The sequence below is a fragment of the Sylvia atricapilla genome, chromosome Z, assembly GCF_009819655.1.
Source record: "Sylvia atricapilla isolate bSylAtr1 chromosome Z, bSylAtr1.pri, whole genome shotgun sequence".
Taxonomy (NCBI): Eukaryota; Metazoa; Chordata; class Aves; order Passeriformes; family Sylviidae; genus Sylvia; species Sylvia atricapilla.
The window spans coordinates 43,958,304-43,978,348 of record NC_089174.1 but is presented as its reverse complement, the minus strand read 5'-3'; the positions used below and the strand labels follow the sequence as shown (position 1 = coordinate 43,978,348).

General features: G+C 45.9%; 1 protein-coding gene across 1 annotated transcript in view; it reads right to left on the bottom strand.

Moving 5' to 3' along the window:
• TRABD2A (TraB domain containing 2A) overlaps positions 1 to 19,226 on the bottom strand; it is a 79,662-nt gene extending 60,436 nt beyond the window's left edge. The window contains exons 1-2 of the mRNA XM_066338608.1: positions 19,027 to 19,226; positions 10,767 to 11,327 (exon numbers count right to left, since the gene is read on the bottom strand). Coding sequence (XP_066194705.1) covers positions 10,767 to 11,327; positions 19,027 to 19,143 — 678 coding nt within the window. The 5' untranslated portion in view covers positions 19,144 to 19,226. The remainder of the gene's footprint in view (positions 1 to 10,766; positions 11,328 to 19,026) is intronic.
• Positions 19,227 to 20,045: the final 819 nt, after the last annotated feature.

Here is a 20,045-nt window from a genome sequence, read left to right as displayed (position 1 = left end):
CAGTTCAGTGATTCATTCATTTTTTATTAACTCAGATGATATTTGAAATTGCATTAGTCCAAGACAGCATAAGTACTTTCTAGACAGTGTTATTCACATATGTGTTTTATGTGAATAGCTTTCTCGGAGTGCTGAAGTACCTAAATGAGAGCATAATTTTTCTCTTATTCTCCTCTGGTAGAGTTTCAAGGAGATGCTCACCCAGGCACTGTGCAATACTCATAACAGATACTTCTATCCCCTGCTGATCAGCTAAAACCTTGAGCTTTCCATGCCTTCTTCTTCTGACTTACCAACATCTTCGAAGCAGATAAAAATTATGTGGCGTCACCTTCTCATCCTTCCTAGAAAACAAGGCTGTAGCTACTTTGCTTTTGAACATTACAAAAATGCCGTTTATCCCATGGGACTCCAGCTGCAACAACAGTTCATTTATCTTTATTAAACAGGCCTTATAAATTCACACAGGGGTGAAACTTGTGATCAAATTTCCCTAACATACCAAGTTACTGTACACTGGCTGAGCAGCAGAGGCTGTACATGAGCTCGGACTTAGTCTGTACACTGTCATTTGTTTCAGAAATTAAATGCCTTCTAACAGAAATGCCTCTGTTAGAAGCTTCCAAACACTCCTGACATGTCTGCATTTTACAGAGTCAAGCCATTTATACAAGCTGCTGCAAAACTGGAAATGCACTAGCCAACACAAGACTGAAATGTCTATATTACCCACTATTACCTGCCGACATTACTCACTCTGGTCTCAAGGAGAGTATAGATATGCCTCATATCAGGATATCTGCAACTACTTAAGTACAGACATTTCAGCTCTAAAAACTTCCAGAGATCATTTTGTCAAATGTATCAACAGTGACAGGATTTTAGTTTCTCTCTCAAAGAGCTACCCAAGAGTTTGGTATGTTTGCACTTTAGGAGATTATGCTGAAACTCCAGAGGCAGGAATTTCCTCAGGCATACACAGAAGTTGAGGGAGTTCTTGTATGATTATAGGCACTGGGGCTAAGGGCATGTCTTTTCTGCTGAAACAGTTCTGGTCTAGGCTAGCAAGCAGAGTTCTCAAAGCTGCATAGCCCTGAGTGAGATGTCTAGTGAAACACCAGGGAGAGCTAGCTTTGTGTAGATCCTGTGTAACCATGGAAAGCTAAGCTGCTTCAGTTTTCTTTACCAATAGATTCTGACGTAACTTGCCCACCTTCAGATGGCAGAGAAGGAAAAATGTGGGAAGAAACCAGTAGATTTTGAGCATCTGAGTGATTTAGCCAGCTCCCCTCTGCAAAACAAGTCCAAACCAACACCAAAACCTGCTTATCACTTCGGTTCTTTAGGTGTGTGCAGGAGTCACGACTCAAAGGTTTGAAGTTGGAGAGGCAGGAAGATGTTTAGGGCAATGTCTAGATGAAATTTTCTCAGTGGTTAAAATCTTTAAGCAGCTAGTCCAGTATCCCAAACACAGGTAAAGTTTTTACTTGACAAAACTGAAAATGTGGCCTGTGCTGCATCAGGGGAACTGTAGTGTCAGTACCAGAGTCCTCAGCACCACCTTGTGCTGGCATACCTCCAGCACCAGAGCAGGGCTCCAGCCCTCCTGCTACTGTAGAGCATCTGGTATTCTTCATACAATATGTTTCCATGATAAACACAAACACTTCCCCTGAGCTTGGAGGAAGCTCTTCAAAATGCGAAAAGATGATGGAAGACCAAAGATAAAGAACTGTATGATGTCATCCTATGCTGATTGCTCTAAAACATAAGTGAAAAAGGGTTTGTACAGGCTCCCCACTCAGCCAAGTGAAGCACACCATGAAACTCCTGTCCTTGGTGGAGGTATGATGGTTCATCCTGTGTGACATTCCTATGAGCCAGCTGAAAGGCAGAGGGGCTAACTCTACATGGGGTGCTCTCAAGACAGCAAAAAGGCATGATGTTCTCACCACAAAACAATGTTCTCGTCTCAGTGGAGTCTCTCCCTACAGCTATTACAAGTGGCCAGTGTGACCATACCTCTCCACCAGACATACTCAGCAAAGGCAGCCAGAATCTCAGCTTTAACCTTGGAGAGAATGGGATAATGCTTGCTGTCTGCATCAAACAGCACCTGGAAGTGCTCATTTATTTGCAGCGAATTCAGCCAGCTTTGATGCATAGTTACAACCTCAGTTAATTTGAGGTTTGACAGCCTGATGGACCCAAAATATGTATAAATACTTTTCTCACATGGTGCTGTCTGGGGAATATTGAGGGAGTGGAATACACTGATCAATATAAAAACAAATGGTTTGAGTAAGATGCAAATCAATTTCCAACACTATGTGTTGCTAACAAATGCACTCAAAAAGCAAAACAGGTCACACAAAAGCACATAAGATCTGCCGTCAAAAAATAAAATTTTATTTGCTAGAACAGTGTTGTAATGCATCTACCAGACCTGACTTCACAGAAGTCAAGTAAGTGTATCTATTTTTGTCAAAGATTAATCTGAGTTATGGCTAAAGCTAGCAATCCTGCTAATCTTGTTAAGAACAAAAAAACCCGAGAAATTAACAGGGCCAGTTACCTAAATCTTCTCTCAAACAGTAATAGGACAGGATTGACATCACAGTTAATTGCAGACTAAACACTGTTACACATTTAATTGACAGATCTATGGATAAACCTTCCTAACTTCTCCCTAGTGTAAGACTGCACAGCCAACTGCTCCCCACCTACTCATCTGTTCACATGTGACCTCTGCCTGCTCAAGGAAGATATATTCTGTGAAAAGGGAGAACATGTGGGTATCTGAATGCTCCAGCAGGGACATTGCTGAGCTTACTTCAGCTGACCCATTACATATCAGCTTCCAAGCCCATCTTATTTACATTTTGGGAACAAGCACTCCACATCTTACCAGTGGAGCAGAAGCCCACAACCCACAGAACAACTCCTCCACTCACACCTGCCCTCAATTCAAGCTGTCAGGGGCTGAAAGATGTCTTGAGCCAGAGATGGCATTTGGGACATGTATGAGATTACCTGGTGTGATTGTTCTTCATTCATCTGTCTAATCTCTTTGAAACTGTTCACACACCTTGGTGTCTGAGCATCTTTCATCCACACATGCTGTAAGTGGATGATGTCTGGTGTGGATGTGCATATAGCTGCTAAGCTTGCTGGATTTTAAGAATTTTATTGAAGAACTCAATCTTTCCTGTATTATTAAAAAAAAAAAAAAAAAAAAAAAAAAAAGTTCCTACTCTTTCCTTTTTGCCTTAGGTCAGAAAAAGAGACTGTTATCTTAAAACTATGTTCAGCTTTATCCTACTTGCAATCAATCTTTCAAATTATCTAATAAAAGCATTCACAAAGACTATTACAAATAATTATAGGATATAGACATTTTAAGACAACAAGTATAATAGGAACAGTATACTCTTTCCAAAAACCTTGATAATGTTTTGCAAGTTTTCTGCAGTAAGTCAACAGCATATAGGAACAGTTTTCTCAAGAGAGTGTATGGCAGTAGGAATTTAGAGAAATACAAAACCAATACTTCACATACTGAAGACATGGGGAGCAGAAACAGTACTCAGAAGACCTAAAAATGTAAATGCAGATGAGAAAGAACATGTAAGTTGACTTGCAAGTTCACATTAACCAGGGAGCAGACATGGACTGGACCAAGAACAACAGCAACACTTCTTCCCTGGGAAACAGTGTGATTAAAAAGGAATTTGACAGCCCCAAGCATGAGCGCTCAGCAAACCACTGTGCCTGAAAGAACCACAGCCAAACACAGATGCATAAACAAGGAAAGATGAGGACAGTGACAATACCACTGCACCAAGCACACAAATGACTGCCAAGTCACAAGAGAGCTGCTGCTAGTCCTGGGAAGAGACAACAGTTAAAACACAGAAAATGTGCACTTCTGGGACAGGCTCAACAAACAGAACATTAAAGGACAAACTGGTTACAGCTGTAATGCTCATACAAGTACAGCAGAGGCTCTTCAGTGGAATACAAACCCTCACAAAATCAAATAGAAGAAACTAAACCTGGGGTTTATTTTTCATCTAAATTTAGTGATGAAAACTAAAAACAATTCTTCAGGACCATTGCCATGAGTCAGAAATGCTGTCATTTGGGATGCAGGAGCTAACAGGGATCCTCATGGATCCTGCAATCCAGTCTCGGACAGAAGTACCATCTCACCAGTACTGGACAGAAGGGTGATAGGAATGCAGCCCAGATTTTAGGTGTGAAAGGAAGCTGTCTTCTGCAACTTCTACAGGCACCTTACATGCCTGTAAGGTGTCCAGACCAGTTGCAACCTGTTTGTCCAAGGGAAAAGCTGGCAGCTACAGTCCCATGCTTTGGGTTCTGTAATGGCAGTAAGCAGCGAGCTCTTGGGATCAGGCATCTGACAGAGCCACAGCATCAGATGACCATGATCCATCACTGTAATTCTGTTAGAATTTGAGAATGTGTAGAGCAGAACTTCACACACAGGGGCACCAACTCCTGAACAGCTTACTAAGCCAAGGCCATACCTCTGCCCTGATCCCCACTCCGTACTTTTGGCTGAGCTGTTCCAAAAAGCATTCAGCTCAGAGCTTCTGTGTGCTACCTTGAATGGCCACTGATGCCTGGCATCCCTCAGCCTGCTGACAGGGCTATGCTCCTCTGCAGCTTGCAGTGGCAAGCTCCACCTTCCAGAAGTTAGCAGGATAACCCAGTTACAAGAGCTCTCAGAACAGCGCACACATTTCACTGCCCAGCCCTTGATCACTGAGTGGAAAAGGAAAGTGCACTGGCATACTCACACTGTAAAACTGGCAGCCAGACACTTGCAAGGAACCTCCTTGGGAGCAGCAAGGACAGAAGAAGCCAGGTTTGCCACCTGCTGTCTTCTGTTTCTGCTGTAACATGCTGAGCTAAGAGCATTTTTAATGGGAAAATCCAGCTAGCTGACAGGCACATAGAGTGCAAACGCAAGGGATTTCAAAACCCTACCACAGAGTCCAGGCTGTTTGAAACCAACTCCCCACCCTTTGGAACGCAGAAGCGGCATATCACCACTGAATGCCACTTTTACCGAGGGAAGAACCCTGAAATCCCCACACAGTTAAAAAGATCTTAATTGAACTGTAATTATTTCAATAGATATGCAAAGCCTTAGTTATTTTGGTTTCCACCAGTCAGCCTGTTCCCCACCCCTAATGTTCAGACGTGGAATCTGCAGGCTTGTTTACACATGAATTGGAAACAAAAACAAAAACAAATCTAGGTCACAGCCTCCAGCAGCCAAAGATGCTAATAGGATCAATTCAGTTGTTCCAGCTCCAGTTCATCTGCACAAAACCTTGATGTTCCCTGATCACCTGAAGAAAGAAGGCTGGTTCTAACAAATAAGTCTTGAAGTTATACCTCTGGGGCAGCAGATGCAATCAGGTTACTGCAAGAAGTGTCCCATTCAACTTGTTTACCAATAAAATGCTCTACTCCTCTGTCAGCTCCTTCATCAAGGAACTGCTCTTTGCCTTGCTGTGCTCCAAATTTGGACGTAAACTACAGAATTTAATCTCCTCTTTGCAGATTGTGTACTATGTGCTCTTTCTTCCTTGCTCTTTCTTTTTCTGAGATTCTCCATTACTGTCATTGTCAAAGATGAGCCTGAACCAAGGTCTTGTGAATGAAAACACTGCCAGATCTGGCCTCATCGTCCCACAAATTAAAGACAACTATTGTAACTGGTCAGCTGAGTACAGCAAAACGCCCCCTTTACCTGAAATGAGAAGACTAGCACAAATATCACCATTTCATACTGTATCTTCTGTGCCTAATTTCAAGGCATCACTTCTAAACCCCTGAGAAAGGAAAAAAATTCAAACCAACCAACAAACCATGTAACACTTGTAACGAAGCAACGAAGTCTTTTTTTCCTAGTTTCCCCACAAATACAGACTTTTCCTAAACAGTAACTTTATACAAGGGTGGCCCTTTCACCCAAGTGGGTACGCAGATTAAGCAGCAAAAATGATGTTGCTATTATGTCAGAAGGGCTGTATTTGCCAGGCAGGAGTCTACAGCTCTTATGGTCATGCTAGTGATCCAGAACTTGGAAGTGCTGGGAAAATTAAGAATCTCTCAGCACTTCAGTGCTTGCAAAGCTTGTTTTTTGAGTAGAAACATAAACAAATAATGTCGTAATCAATACAAAATTATTAGTGTAGAAAATTTTGCTTCATTTCCAATTTGCAATGAACTATATGAGGGACTGGCTGAAAGATGGAAATGACGATACTTGCAAGTGCTCAGTCCCAGATTTGGAGCCAGGATTTCATGGGCAGTCAGCCCTTTCTGGCTCTCAGCTTCCTACTGCATCCCAAGCAGCTTTGAAGCCTACATCTGAATATGCAGCAATGCATTCAGAGGTTCAGTCAGGAAGAATGCTGTGACAAGGCATGACCACAGGAAAGTCACGAGTGGAAACAGTTCTCAAATCAAGAACTGGTAATAGAATCTTCTACCAAGTGTCCCAGTATTGGAAAAGCCAAACTGGCCAGGGTTGTGGCTAGGAAGTAGTGATGGCTGGACTGTGTTTACACAGTTAACCATGGGTCCACACAAGGGGCAGATGTGAGTCTAAACTTCTTATGTTCAAGCTGAGACCAGTTTGTGAGGAATAGAGCCTGAACATCACCACAGTGTACCAAAGGAAGTGCCTGGCACAGTACAAGGGCCAACACTTGCTCGTTTTCTGAGACAGTACTAAACTGATGTTGATGACACTACTGAAGCCACCTGCAAAGCTATTTTGGGCTGCAGCACTAATGCCCCCAATGCAGCAAACATGTAAGCATGTGCATAGCTGAAAAGGATGAGCTGGAAGGGAAAGGTGCTGGAAGACAGCAGTGGCAGATTGCACTTAGCTACAAAGCCCAAATGCAGTTAGGAATGAGACCTACATAGGGTCTCATTGTAACAAGAAAGGCACTATCCAGCAAATAAGGTGGAGAGGGACAACAAGTCTGTAAGACAAACAAGGATGGAAACAGCATGAAAGAGCAAAAATAAACACCATGGCCTTGGCATGGAAGCAAATTAATCTTTCCATAGTCCTGAAGTTGCACAGAACTTGGAACAAGACAGACAGATTAAGAAGGCAGTAAAGTATTTCACAGTCTGTGCACACATCATAGTGTACTGAACAGAAATACTTTTATGATCTGGCAATGTGGGCAGCCAGTCTGAGCTGAGCAAGAATAGAGAGATTTGGCAGGTAAAATAAGATAGTCATAAATCAAAAGTCTTTGTTATAAAAAGCCAAAGAAAAAGAGCCCCCTTGATAGGCCCTGTTGGCTGTTGTATGTGGGTTGTCTTTTTTTTTTTTTTTTTTTTTTTTTTTTCTTTCATTTATTACTGTTCTCTCTTCACAAGGAGAAGGAAGATGCTTATTTGGGTCTGTTTGTACTTTGGAGTTAGTAAGCACTGTGCCCAGGGAGACAACAACAAACTGTTCCAGAACTTCACCTGCAATACCATACACCAATAAGGCCTTGTTCAATAGAATGGATAAAAACAGGAACCTAGCTAGTAACAATGTATAGTTTGGAAGTGGCTTGGGAGTCTGCCTTACCAGCCAGAAGAATAACTCTGGATGCAAAAGAGCAAACCCTATGCACAAACTGAAAACACCAAACTTGCTTCTCTGCTAAGTAAATAACTTCTCTGTAATTCTGCTATTAGGAAAAAAGGGTCTCCCTAGATGACATCCAGAGGAACCTGGACAAGCTTGACAAGTGAGCCTACAGGAATCTCATGCAGCTTAGGAAGACTAAGTGCCAGGTGCTGCACCTGGGTCAGGACAACCCCCAGCATCAGCACAGGCTGGGGCTGCACAGATGGAGAGCAGCCCTGTGAGAAGGACTTGGCGGTGCTGGACATGACCCAGCCATGGGCACTCCCAGCCCAGAAAGCCAAACGTGTCCTGGGCTGCATCCAAAGCAGCGTGGGCAGCAGGGGAGGGAGGGGATTCTGCCCCTCTGCTCTGCTCTGGTGAGGCCCTACCTGGAACCCTGCATCCAGCTCTGGGGTCCCAGCACCATGGATGTCTTGGAGTAGGTCCAGAGAGGGCCACCAAGATTGATTAGAAGAAAGGAGCACCTCTCCTATAGGAAAAAGCTGAGACAATTGGAATTGTTCAGCCTGGGAAAGAGAAGGCTTTGGGGTTACCTATTATGCACCTTTCAGTATGGAAAGGAAACCCACAAGAAAGACTTTTTACAAGGGACAAAGGGAGTTGCTTCAGAGTGAAAGAGAGTATGTTTAGATTAGATGTTAGGAAGAAATTCTTCACTGTGAGAGTGGTAAGGTACTGCCACAGGTTGCCCAGAAAAGCTGTAGATGTCCCATCCCTGGAAGTGTTTGAGGCCAGGTTGGATGGGGCTCTGAGAAATCTGCGCTTAGTGAAAGGTGTCCTTGCTCATGGTAGTCGGGATGGAGCTGCTTTGAGCACCCTTCCGACTTAGGCCATTCTGTGATTCTATGATATTTCTTGTACAGTGTTAGGCTATAGGTTTTGTTCCACTTTCCCCAACAGAAGTTTCTAAGTCATGCCTGTGCGTTTGCTAGTTTGAAAAACAGTCACAGAAGTGGTCCAGTACTGGGGGTTTGCAAACAGCAGCACACTAAAGAGAATAATTTTCAAAGAGCCTATTTCAAACTCTCTGCTTGGTTTCTATTAAACACATAATTAACTCTACTGCCTGAACAAGTTGACAAAAAAGCTCTTAAATCAAAGACTTACACAATTGCCAGCCATGAGAGTTCACAAGACAGTTTCTAAGCCATGAAATTGGCTTAGAAATACAAAAATCATCTACCTCTGGTTTTCCCTTTCCTTGAGCTGCCTGTATTGGAAATCTAGTAGTGGGCAGCAGCGGAGGTGGGAATTTGCAGTGCAGCAGCTGCTCCAGACCTGCTCCCTCAAGGGACAGTACATTCCTTCCCTGGAAAGTGAGCAGGCATGGGAGGAGCTGCAGCCTTCATGATTCAAATGCACACCTCCACTCGCCGTGGGTCAACGATGGGGTATGATTTTCCCAACTAGAGGCAAGTTACTCATGCAGATTTTGTCTCTCTGGTCTTCTCAGAAAGCTATGCAATTCTGGATTTTGCAGCTCTGTGTCTCTTGCCTGTGCAGCTTCTTGGATCACTTGGTGTTTATCCCATCTGAAAAACAGCACAAAAGCAGCTTCTCTTTGAAGAAAGCTATGAAGGTCTAAGAGTCAACATTTACCTGAGCTTAGCAATAATTGCAATCAACATTTCTCAGTCTCCCTACCACTTTCTTACAAGGCACTGGAGAAAAATGCCTATGTCTCCACTTCTATCATAATAAATATAGAGGCAATGCCAGCAAAAGAAAAACATGGGCAATAATGTTTTTAAATACCCAGCCAGGTAAGAGGCAGAAAAGAAGGGACTTCCCAGCCTATTCTCAGTTTAGTTGCAAGCAAACAGCAACAGTATAAGCATTCAAAGCACTGTGTTAAACAAAAGACTGAAGATGCAGAGGAGGTTGCCCAGCTCCAAACAATGGAAAAGAAGGAAAAAAGGCTTGCCTGCAGTCAAGGACTGCTCAAGTGATGCAGCCTGGACTGTTGTGCTATTCCCTGCACCATGAATTCCCCAGCAACGTTGTCTGGGGCAGCAGCACTTCAGACATTTGTCCTGAGCTGCTGTCACTGCCCTTGCTGCACTGCACTCGCCTTCTGCTCCTTCCCTTCCAAACTGTGCTTCAGGCTGCAGGGGAGAAGGTCAGGCATCAGTCAAAACTCCCCAGCCCTATGACTAAAAGGCCCCCCATCTTGTGCTACTAGGCCATACTGCAAAATGCAGGTCTTGATCATTCCTAAGTAAATGCCACTTCCACTCCCCAAACCAGCAACGCCCTGCAGTAATCGTACCACAGGACAGAGAGCAACACTATTCCTCCGATCCCACTGGGCAGAGACAACAACAGACACTACTGCCTGGTGTATTTTGTTCAGAGAGGAGCACCTCATCCAACACATGGACAACAGAGAGGTGATTCTGCTGCATGAACGACAATGCTGAACTCTACCAGTTCGTGTGTAAACAGGTTTGCAAACACAAAGGCATTTGCACAGGACCCTGTATTAGTCTGTGAAACTCCCTGAAGAAAGCTGTGCTGTGCTGACCCTCATCTGGTAAGAAAGGAAGGGGAAAAAAATCCCAACAAAAAAACCCCTTTTCCCAATGTAGATATTGGGCCCCTATTTCTGAGGGTATCAAGATATTCATTATGATGCTTTCTAACCAGCAATTATTCTCAACACTACTCACAGAATCCCTGCTTTCCCGAAGTAGCCACTTCTTTCTTTTTAACTTGCTATTACAAAAGCAAGTTTGACACTGAGCCCCAGCCTGTTCTGAACTCCTGCAGGACAGCCCTGAGGCACCCCAGCCTCAGTCAGGGTCAGAGAGCACATATCCAAAGGTCCAGTGTCTCTGAGGGTGGAACAGAGGCTTTCCTGGGCCAGGCCTGGATGAATTCATCTCTGGCCTGATATCCTGCGCTAGCAAATTCTTCTGAGGATGCAGGCAAAGGCACAGGCTGCAGGGTGCAGACACAGGTCTCTGGGCAGAAAGCACTTATCCCACGCCCCAACCCATGCTGCTGCTGCTGAGACATCCAGCTCAGCAGTTAGCCTGGCACCCTGCACACCACTCCACCTCACCTGAGAGAAGTTCAGCCCATTGAGTGGGTGGCACTGCTCTTCTACTTTCTCCACAGCGCCCGTTTGCTTCCTCAGCCGCTCCGCTTCCTGGGCCAGGAACAGATCCAGGACGGGCACGCCTCGTGACTTGATGTCTACCTCTGTCAGGGAGTTCACCATCAGCATCACCCAGACCGGCCTCTTGCGCTCCCAGTTGCCAGCAATGGCATTGAAGAGGTAGTCTGCATACAGCCCTTTGCCCCGCTGGTCTGGGGTCATCCAGGACGGCATCATCAGCTTCACATACTCCAGGTGCCGCTTCAGCCGGCAGTAGATGTCATGGGGCAGCACATCCTGGAGGTTCTCCCCCTGTGGCAGGAGCTGGCAGCTGGTGAGAGCTGAGATGGTGTAGGGATCAGTGAGATCCAGCTCAAAGTACACGATGTGGCTCTGCTGGAAGGCCTTCTTGGAGTTCTCTGGGATGAAATCCCAGACACGTGTGTACGGGACATGGATGGTGCCAAAGAAATAAGATGGGGGATTTCTCTTGATTGTCCACAGGAAGGAGTTCAGCTCATTTTGCTGGGAGAGAGGGAGACACAGCTGAGTAAGTACACACATTTATGCCAGGCCACTGCAGCAGGGGGCTTAAGGAAAACATGGTGCCAAGTTAGCAAGTCACCTGGTTCAGCAGCTTGCCAGCATGGACTTTTCCTAAAGTGACTCTGCTCACATAAATTCCTCTTTGACCATTGTTTTTCTCAGGTTCTGGGGTAAAAATTCCATTTTCATTAAATAAAAACATACAAATATTGGCTTGGGCTTTCTCCTCCTGAAAGGTAACTCTGCATCTTCTCAACAGTAACATCACCTGATACATCATCTGGATATCTACAAAAGCAGCAGCAGAGCACAGCCCTAGCACACCATGATTCAAGCACAACACTTACCCAACTTTTGCCTTTCATCAAGTCAAAAATTGGCATCACTGTGCTAAAGCAAAGCAGGACAGGAGGATTTCTATCACTTTCACCTTTCACTTCAGCACAGCAATGCATCTTTCATCAAAGAAACTGCTGCAACAGTCAGAAGGTGGTGCAGCATCATGGGTGAACTTCCCACTTTGAGTATGCTGATTTTGGTTGGGGTGAAGTTTCTTCACAGTGGCTGGTATGGAGCTGAGTTTTGGATTTGTGCAGAAAACAGTGCTGACAATACAGAGATGTTGTTGTTATTGCTGAGCAGTGCTTGCACAGAGCCAAGGCTTTTTCTCCATATCGTGTGAGGAGTGCTCATGTATGCAAGCACACATGCTGAGGGTGCACAAGATATTGGGAGAGGATATATCCAGGACAGCTGACCCTAATTGACCAAAGCAATATTCCATAACCTATGACATCATGCTCAGCACAAAAAGCCTGGGAGGGTGGGGGGAGAGGAGAAGGGACATTCAGAATGATGGGGTTTGTCTTCTCAAGTCACTGCTATACATGATGGAGCCTGCTTTCCTGGGGATGGCTGAACACCTGCCTGCCCCAGGAAATGGTCAATTCCTCATTTTGCTTTGTTTGTGTGCATGAATTTGGCTTTAGTTACTAAGCTGTCATTATCTGAACCCAACACTTTTACCCTTCCAGTGCTCTCTTGCAAACTCTCTTATACTGAATTGGAGTTTAATGAGCACAGTGCTTGATTGACAGCTGGGGTTACACCACAACAGCAAGACACTGAGAAAACGAGTAACACAAAACACAGCTGGCAGGCAGACTTGCTGGGGCAGGCAGAAATAAAGTTTTGTACATGGCAGACAGACACCCAATAAAGACCACTCACAGCCCAGTACTATTTCTCGGGTAGCAGAGAAGAGTGTGCAATACCTTGGAAATTAAAGATTTTTCTGCAGGCCAAACTTGGCCTGTGGTTTCAGGGTATATACTTGTAAACACAGAGGAATAAAAAGAAGCATCTGTTCTTTTAAATTGGTTTAGGAATGTCAGAATCAGATTTAAATTTGTTCTGCTGGAAAATACACCTCAGAGCATCACCTGAGATACCTCAATACAGAGCTGTGGTATTCCCACAGGGCAGAAGAGCACACAGGAAAACATGGATCCTGCTTGAATCCTTCCAACTCACTTTACACCCGGAGCAGGCACAGCCTTCATCACCTACAGCACCCTAGTGGTGTAGCAGTACTTACTGGAACAACAGACACAAGCAGTGTCTGTCTGCACAGACAGGAAGAAGTAGCCTTTGCATGTCTAAGTAAGAGAACAGGCTTCCAGATGCACTCAAACATCTGGTCAGTCTTGAGCCAGCAGATAACTCTAAACTCCAGCACTGGGGCTAACTGTGCATGTGTGCTGATCTAAGAAGCCTTCCTGACTGCCAAAAGAAGAACAGGCTGCTTGGACGAATTTACTGGAAGCACATTGCCTATAAATTTCTGACACTAAAGACTCAGAAAGGTTAATCTTAAACACTGCTCTGCAGTGGTTCATCCTAGACAGCCTTCTCCAGCAGCTCTGTACACAAAAACCAGGCCACAGATCAGGCACCACTTCAGCAAAGTGCTACCAGCAGTCCACTTCACCTGCATGGACTATAGAATATAGAATATCTTGAGCTGAAAGCGACACAAAGGGATCACTGAAGTCCAACTCCTTGAGCTGCACAGAAGAGCACCAAGAACTGCACCATGTGCCCAGGAGCACTGTACAAACCAAACATATTCCAAAGGGCTCTTCAGACTGTTCTGCAACATATCAACACCATTCTACAACTCCAAACCCTACAGGACAGTCCTGGAATGCACGCCTGTATCACAGAGCACAAAAACTCTCCTGGAAGACCATAAGAAGAAGGGAGAACAAACATTAAAAGCATCAGGAGGTACAAAAGATACAAGGCAACAGGTGAATAAAAATCTATCACAGACCTGGAAAGGATACAGAAGAATGAATATGCCGAGTTAAACAAGAGGGAAAATGAGACAAGGTTCTCCCCAACATTAGTCAGAAGGGGAAAATGAAAGGCCATGTCACTGCAGTGAGACACGAACTGGAAGTAATGCTGAGGCATCAAGGACGAAGCAGAATGACTGCTTTCTATCTACTATGAGTATAAAGACAGAGGAGGGACCTGGAACAGGCATGAGGCTAGGAGGTCTGTACTCCTTCTCTTCACACAAGTCTGATCATGTATGTGGGAGTGTACAAAACCAGGTATGACTGCAAAGAATTGTATGGAACAAGTGGTCAACCGATTTTAGCTCCTCAATAAATCCAGCCAGAAGGCTCAAGTCCAGATGACTGGTACCAGACTTCAACATGATCATTAGCACTGCTCTGGACTTCTGCACACAGCCCAGCCAGAAAGGCTTTTTGCATTATACTATTTTTTTTTTCCTCTGCTTATCCCCACAACTTTCACAATCAGATATTAAATGCAGAGTAATACTGCCAGCTGCCAGTGGAACCTATGAAGAAATAAAACAGGCCATCAGGCACTCATCACAGAGTACATGAAGTCTTCCTTTAAAGAGCCTCTAGCACAGTGTCATGGGTTAATAGGAAACGTGTGAAACCATGGGCAGAAGGAAAGCAGGCTGAGATATAGCAAAAATTTTCACACAGCTCTCGAGACCCTGACATTATAAAGCAAAGCAGCTGAGCACTATAGCTGACACTTGCATGTCAAAAGAAGTAGTCATGAACTTGAAAAATCACCCTAAACACCACTCAGACCTTCCTTCACAGAAAGCCTGGAGCTTGAGAGGACAAGGAAACCTCAGTTTCCTACCACTGAGGGGAAAATCCTTGGACCCTGCAGAATCAGTTTTTGGGCACCAGCAAGTGACGGTACATGGGGAGCTCACAAAGTTCACTCTCCCTCCAGAAGTGGTACTACAGCTGCTCCGGACATGCTAGTGCCTTGGACTCTCTTGGCATCTCCTTTTCCTTCTGAAGCAGAGACTGGAATGCCAGCAGTGCTCTGCCTCTGTGCCAGACCTCTGCAAAGAGCCTCCAGTTACTGCTCTGTGCGAGTGGGGAAGGGGTCGACCCCTTGTTGTGCCTGAGCAGGTCTGTCTTCCCCTGTTGTATCTTCAGGCACTCCCATCTCCCTGCCCACCTCCTGGAGCTCCCACATGTCTCAATGTAGCCTCAGAGAGCGAAAAGCAAGGCTATAATCTCACCCCAATACCATAAAAGGGAAGCTGTTAAACAGTGCTCTAGGTTGCCATGAAATAGCACAGGAGCAGTACTGAGGCTTGTTCAGCATCACACCACACACCATCACTGTACTACCTCACTTCCCTGAGAGCATGCAGTATATAAAACTGCTGAACCCCAATTTTCCTTTGCAGTAAAATTCTTTAATACAACTGTTGCAACAAACAAACAAACCAAAACAAAAACAAAAACAAACAAACAGGTGTTTTAAAATTAATTACAGTCAAAGGGTTGTCCTGGAGGCTTATGGCAGCTAGGCTGTACAACTTAAGGAATTTCAGTTCCAGTAGCATAGATCAAGATGCATGGATACATATTTCTGTCTTCACTCTACAATTTACAGGTGGTACTCAATGCATTACTCATCAGGGGAAAAACCTTGAGAAAGGGAAAAGAGTGGCAGTCTCACAAAAGAACACAGGTCTCCCAACTTGCTGCCCACAAAGATCCAAGGAGTCATCAAATCAAGGTATTTCTGAATGCTCAGCACCATGGCATGGTCCCTCCTCCTTTCCCTTACCTCTTCAGGTGACAAAGCTGACACTCTCACAGAGAATGCACTGGGGCTTGTGGGATCCACTCTCTACCACAAGACTTGGAAAGCCTCCTTCTCAACCAAGGCTACACAGGACAAACTCACTGTCCACTGAGGTGCAATGGGGACACACAGGGACAGAGAGCATTTCCCCAACATGACAGGACAACGGTGTCAGCCACTGCAAAAATTCTGGAAAAGCACAGTGCACATCAAGGGTATTTCCTTGGGAGCTGAGGTTCCTTCTTTTTCACAAAAAAACCCCAAAGCCTCAGATTTTGTTCATTTTAACTAGCACCAGCAGCTTGCTTTTCCAGCACAATCTATAGATCTGTTACAGGATTCAACCTTTAGTCTTCAAATACACAAATACTACTGTGCTCGTCAGATATCATATATCACTTGAAGTGAGGCAGCAATGAATCTTCTGCAAGAGAAGTGCCAAAGAAAATCAGAGAAAGTGTATTTTTTTTTCAGAGGAACTAGCTCAAACTGGGCTGAATGGCATACTAACAAGAGTAAAACTGGCAAAGATCCAGAAAACAATTCAGAAAAACACCAAGAGAAGCAAAGAATTCGTCTAGTGACAGCACTCCAAACATCTAGAAGAGCATGGGAATATAAAAAACTGAACTGAAAAAAGACAGAAAGCTGTGGTGATGTGAGGAATGAAGAGGGAAAGGAAAACTGCTGTCTAGAGTGTGAAGAACTGGATGGGAATTCCAGATATGAACAATCAAGGAGGCCCTCTGTCTTTCACTGTCTTTCAGGACCCCTAATATTCACCAGTTGACCTCACAGCCACACCTTCCAAACTTCACACTAGAACTGCACTGTTTCTCAATCCACAATATTCTTGTGCCTTATTTTTCTTGCTTGCTACAGAAGCCAAAGCACGTGGAATGCAATATTTCACCCAGGCAGGCAGCCCTAAATCCTCCCTATATGGCTTTCTCCCTCTCTCTTATCTATCCTGGCATCCTATCTTGTCATGTTCCTTTATACCTAATTGAGGCAAAGATTTTACTCACCACATTACATGCCCATGAAAACATGGTAATGTATACAAAAATGCTAGCCACATTTTTATAGTACTCATCTTGAGCTTTTGCCCACCTGCATCACTGACACTCAGCTTAAGACTTAAAGCAGAACTCACCTGGGGATAAACACTGCACTAGCTACAGCTATTGAAAGAACACAGCCAAAGTGCCAGAACTGAAAAACAAAGTTTTTGACTAAAAAGTCACAGGTTAAGAACAGACAGATTACTTTCTTTGCTGAAGGGCAGATATGGGGAAAAGTAGCCATATAAATTAATTCATTGGCCCTTCATCAGGAACAACACATCATAAAATACTAACCAACTACAACTACAAGCATTCCACAATTAATCCCTGATGTCTGGCTTTGATTTCCCCAATACACTCCAATGTTAAGCAAAAAGAAAGCCATACCAAACCACATTAGTTAGTATCTGGAATACAACCCAAGAAGATTCCAGTATACTTTTATTTTAAATTAACTGCTTTCAAATTTTCTTTTTGAGAATGATAGGCACATTATTGGTTGCTGCTTTAACTATAATTTGTAGTCACGTTGAGAAAGCCCTCTGAAGTACTATAGGTTGATTCCTTAAAAAAGCAGTTTTTCAGACAACACACATACTTCTTTCAAGCCAGAGACTGAGGCAACCTGACAAAAGGAAGACAGTGAGACCTGTCTATGAGAGGTAAGAAAAGGAATCCTATAAAAAACTAAAGTAAATTAAAAATCTACCCGTGGTGATGCAGGAACAAGACATTATATTTTTCCTAAGGAGTTCGTGTAAATAGTCATAAGGATAAACTCACCAGCTTTGTAAATAAGGCAGATGCTGCTATTCCTAGACAGTGTGGTTATTACCACTGTCCTAATGACCCTCGGAAACAGCCTGCCTATTCCAGAACTACAGGTGGTTCCACATTTTAATGACAGAGTAATCAGCAGATAATTACCTACCATTAACACATTCACCTCCAGTCTTGCTAGCAACCGGCAGAAATCCAGTCAATTGTGCCTGAGAAAAACTTCCTGCATGTCCCACCAAATCTGTGTGAAGTTATCAATTTCCACAAGTATGACTTCTGCTCAGGAGCTGTTTTTTTTGTCTTTGCTCTCACTAGCTCCTTGCAGTAGTTTCGTACCAGCCCACAGGCTTTTGCACCTCATGCCCTAAAGGAAAAGGGGGCGCACACTCCAAAGGCTTGACCTGGCTTTATGGCAGTGTCACAGCTGGCCACCTACAAATCCAGCTGTCGAGCTGGTTCCAAGCAAATTGTAAAGACACCATCCCACACGGCTGTTTAACTGAAGCTCAAGCAGACACCTCCAGTGAAGCACAAGTAACTTGGCACATGGCTGATTCCATAATGCCCTAGATCCTAGAATGTATTCTGGGGAGCCAGCATGCTCATAGAGGCAGGAAGGCCCCAGGAACGAGGGCTACATGTAGGTGCATAAGCAGGTGAGAGAGTGGAGTGAAGTCACAGAGCAGATCTTCTTCAGTTGCAAAACTCTCACAAGTGCCCTGCAGTGAGCCTGCTGTGGCTTCAGCACCTCTCCAGTATAGCAGGTCTGCACTTACTTCTAAGACCTTCCAGTTTCCTTACGATCTGTGCTGATGGAGTTACCCCACCTGGGAGGGAAGGTGAAGTGGTGGTACACATATGCCAGAGCACATCAGGTCCAAGCAGATGCCAACAGACAGCACAGATGGCCTGTTAACACAATATAAGTTCAAGAAGGCTTTTCCTACATGATTTTTGGTACTTTTATCTCAGAACGACTTTTTCTGATTTCTCACAGAAATGACAGACACTGTCTACACAAACTTCACACTGGCCTTAAGATCAGCCTTAACCCGCATCAGGGATGCTCTGCTCTGGTAACCACCCTCCGGAGCTAAGTCACTGCATGCTCCTGGCTACAGCAGTCAAACTGCTGACTTTAGGAGACGAGAAGATCCTCACATAACGTGTAACCATGTTTTCACGCCAAATGGCAATTTGCGGGCCCGAACTTGTTCCAGCACGCTCGGCGTTCCGAACTGGGACTAGGCGATACCCCTGCGTGGGGCGGCGGCAGCAAGTCACTCCCATCCACTATCTTCTTCTGGCGAGCATCGCGGCTCGTCCTAGTCAGCGCACGCAAAAGATCCTGCTGAGGTTCACCCCGAGGTCCTCCTCCCCCGTCACGCTCTTCCGTCAGCCCCCTGGGATGGGTGCACGGCCCCAGCGCCCTGCCGCACAGTCCCGCGGCACCGCTGCCAAGCGCTCGCTGCCCGAGCTCGGCGCACGTCGCCCGCCCGACAGAGGGGATGGCGCCGCGGCCGGGGCGATCCCGCCCGCCGTCCCCGCACCCCGAGGGGACCGGGCCCGCGTCCCCCGCGCTGCCGGCGCGGGGCGGGGCAGAGGGCAGCGCACCCCGAGCAGGAGGTACCCCAAGGCAGGAGGGCACCACGGGCGGCGCTTACCTTTCTGCGTAGCGGGCAGGCGGCGGCTCGGCCGTGCCGGGCTGTGGCCAGCAGCAGGAGAAGGGAGCCCTGCAGCAGCAGCAGCAGCAGGAGGCACAGCCCGCCGGGGCGCACCATCCCCGCGCTGAGCGCAGCCTGCGGACCGCGTCCCTCTGCGCTTTCTGTTTTGTCGCCCCACCTTTCCCTGCTTCCGCAGCTCCCGTTTTTGGTTTTGTTTGTTTGTTTGTTTGTTTTGGGGTTTTGTTGTTGTTGTTGTTTTGGTTTGTTTTGTTGGTCCCCCCCCCCTTTCTTTTGCCTTTTTCCACCTCCCTCCCCCCTCCCCCCCTCCCCCCCCCCCCGTTAGTCTTTGGGTTTGGCCGTCCTACTCAGTCCCGGAGCTCCGGCAGGAGCAGCCCAATACCCCGCCCAAGCCCTCCAGATGCTGCCCCCTCCTCTTAAAAGGTTCCCTGCGGGGCGGGGGGAGGAAGGGGAGGGCGCGGGACCCGTCGCAGCAGGGGCGGGCGGTGGGGCGGCCCGGGGGGGTCCCGCAGCCAGGCAGTGCCACGCCGGGACCTCTCCTGGCCCCGAGGGGCCGCGGCGGCCGCGGCCCCCGTCCCGCAGCCCTCGGCGAGCCCGTCGTGCCCGGGCCCGCAGGGAGCGCAGCACCCCGGCTCTGTCCGCCCAGGGCCCCCCGCCCGTGTCTCTGCCCTTCCTACTGCTGTCCTTAAGTGAATGTAAAATGGAATGTTGTGATTGTTCACAGGCTTTTTCATTGTCCGTCGGCTTGAATTATTTTAACTCCTCCTTGTTTCATGGGCGACCGTTCCAAAGTTGTGCGTCCAGTGTGCTTTGCAGAAGCAGTGTTCACAGCATCACCGAATATTCTGCGTTGGAGGGACCCGCAAGGACCATTGAGGCCAGCTCTTCTGTGAACGTCCTATACAGGGATGGAACCTGTGACCTGGGCGTACTGTGCTCTAAGTGTGATCCTTACATGATCAAAAATACGCTGGATAATGTATCAGTCTCTAAGAGTCAAA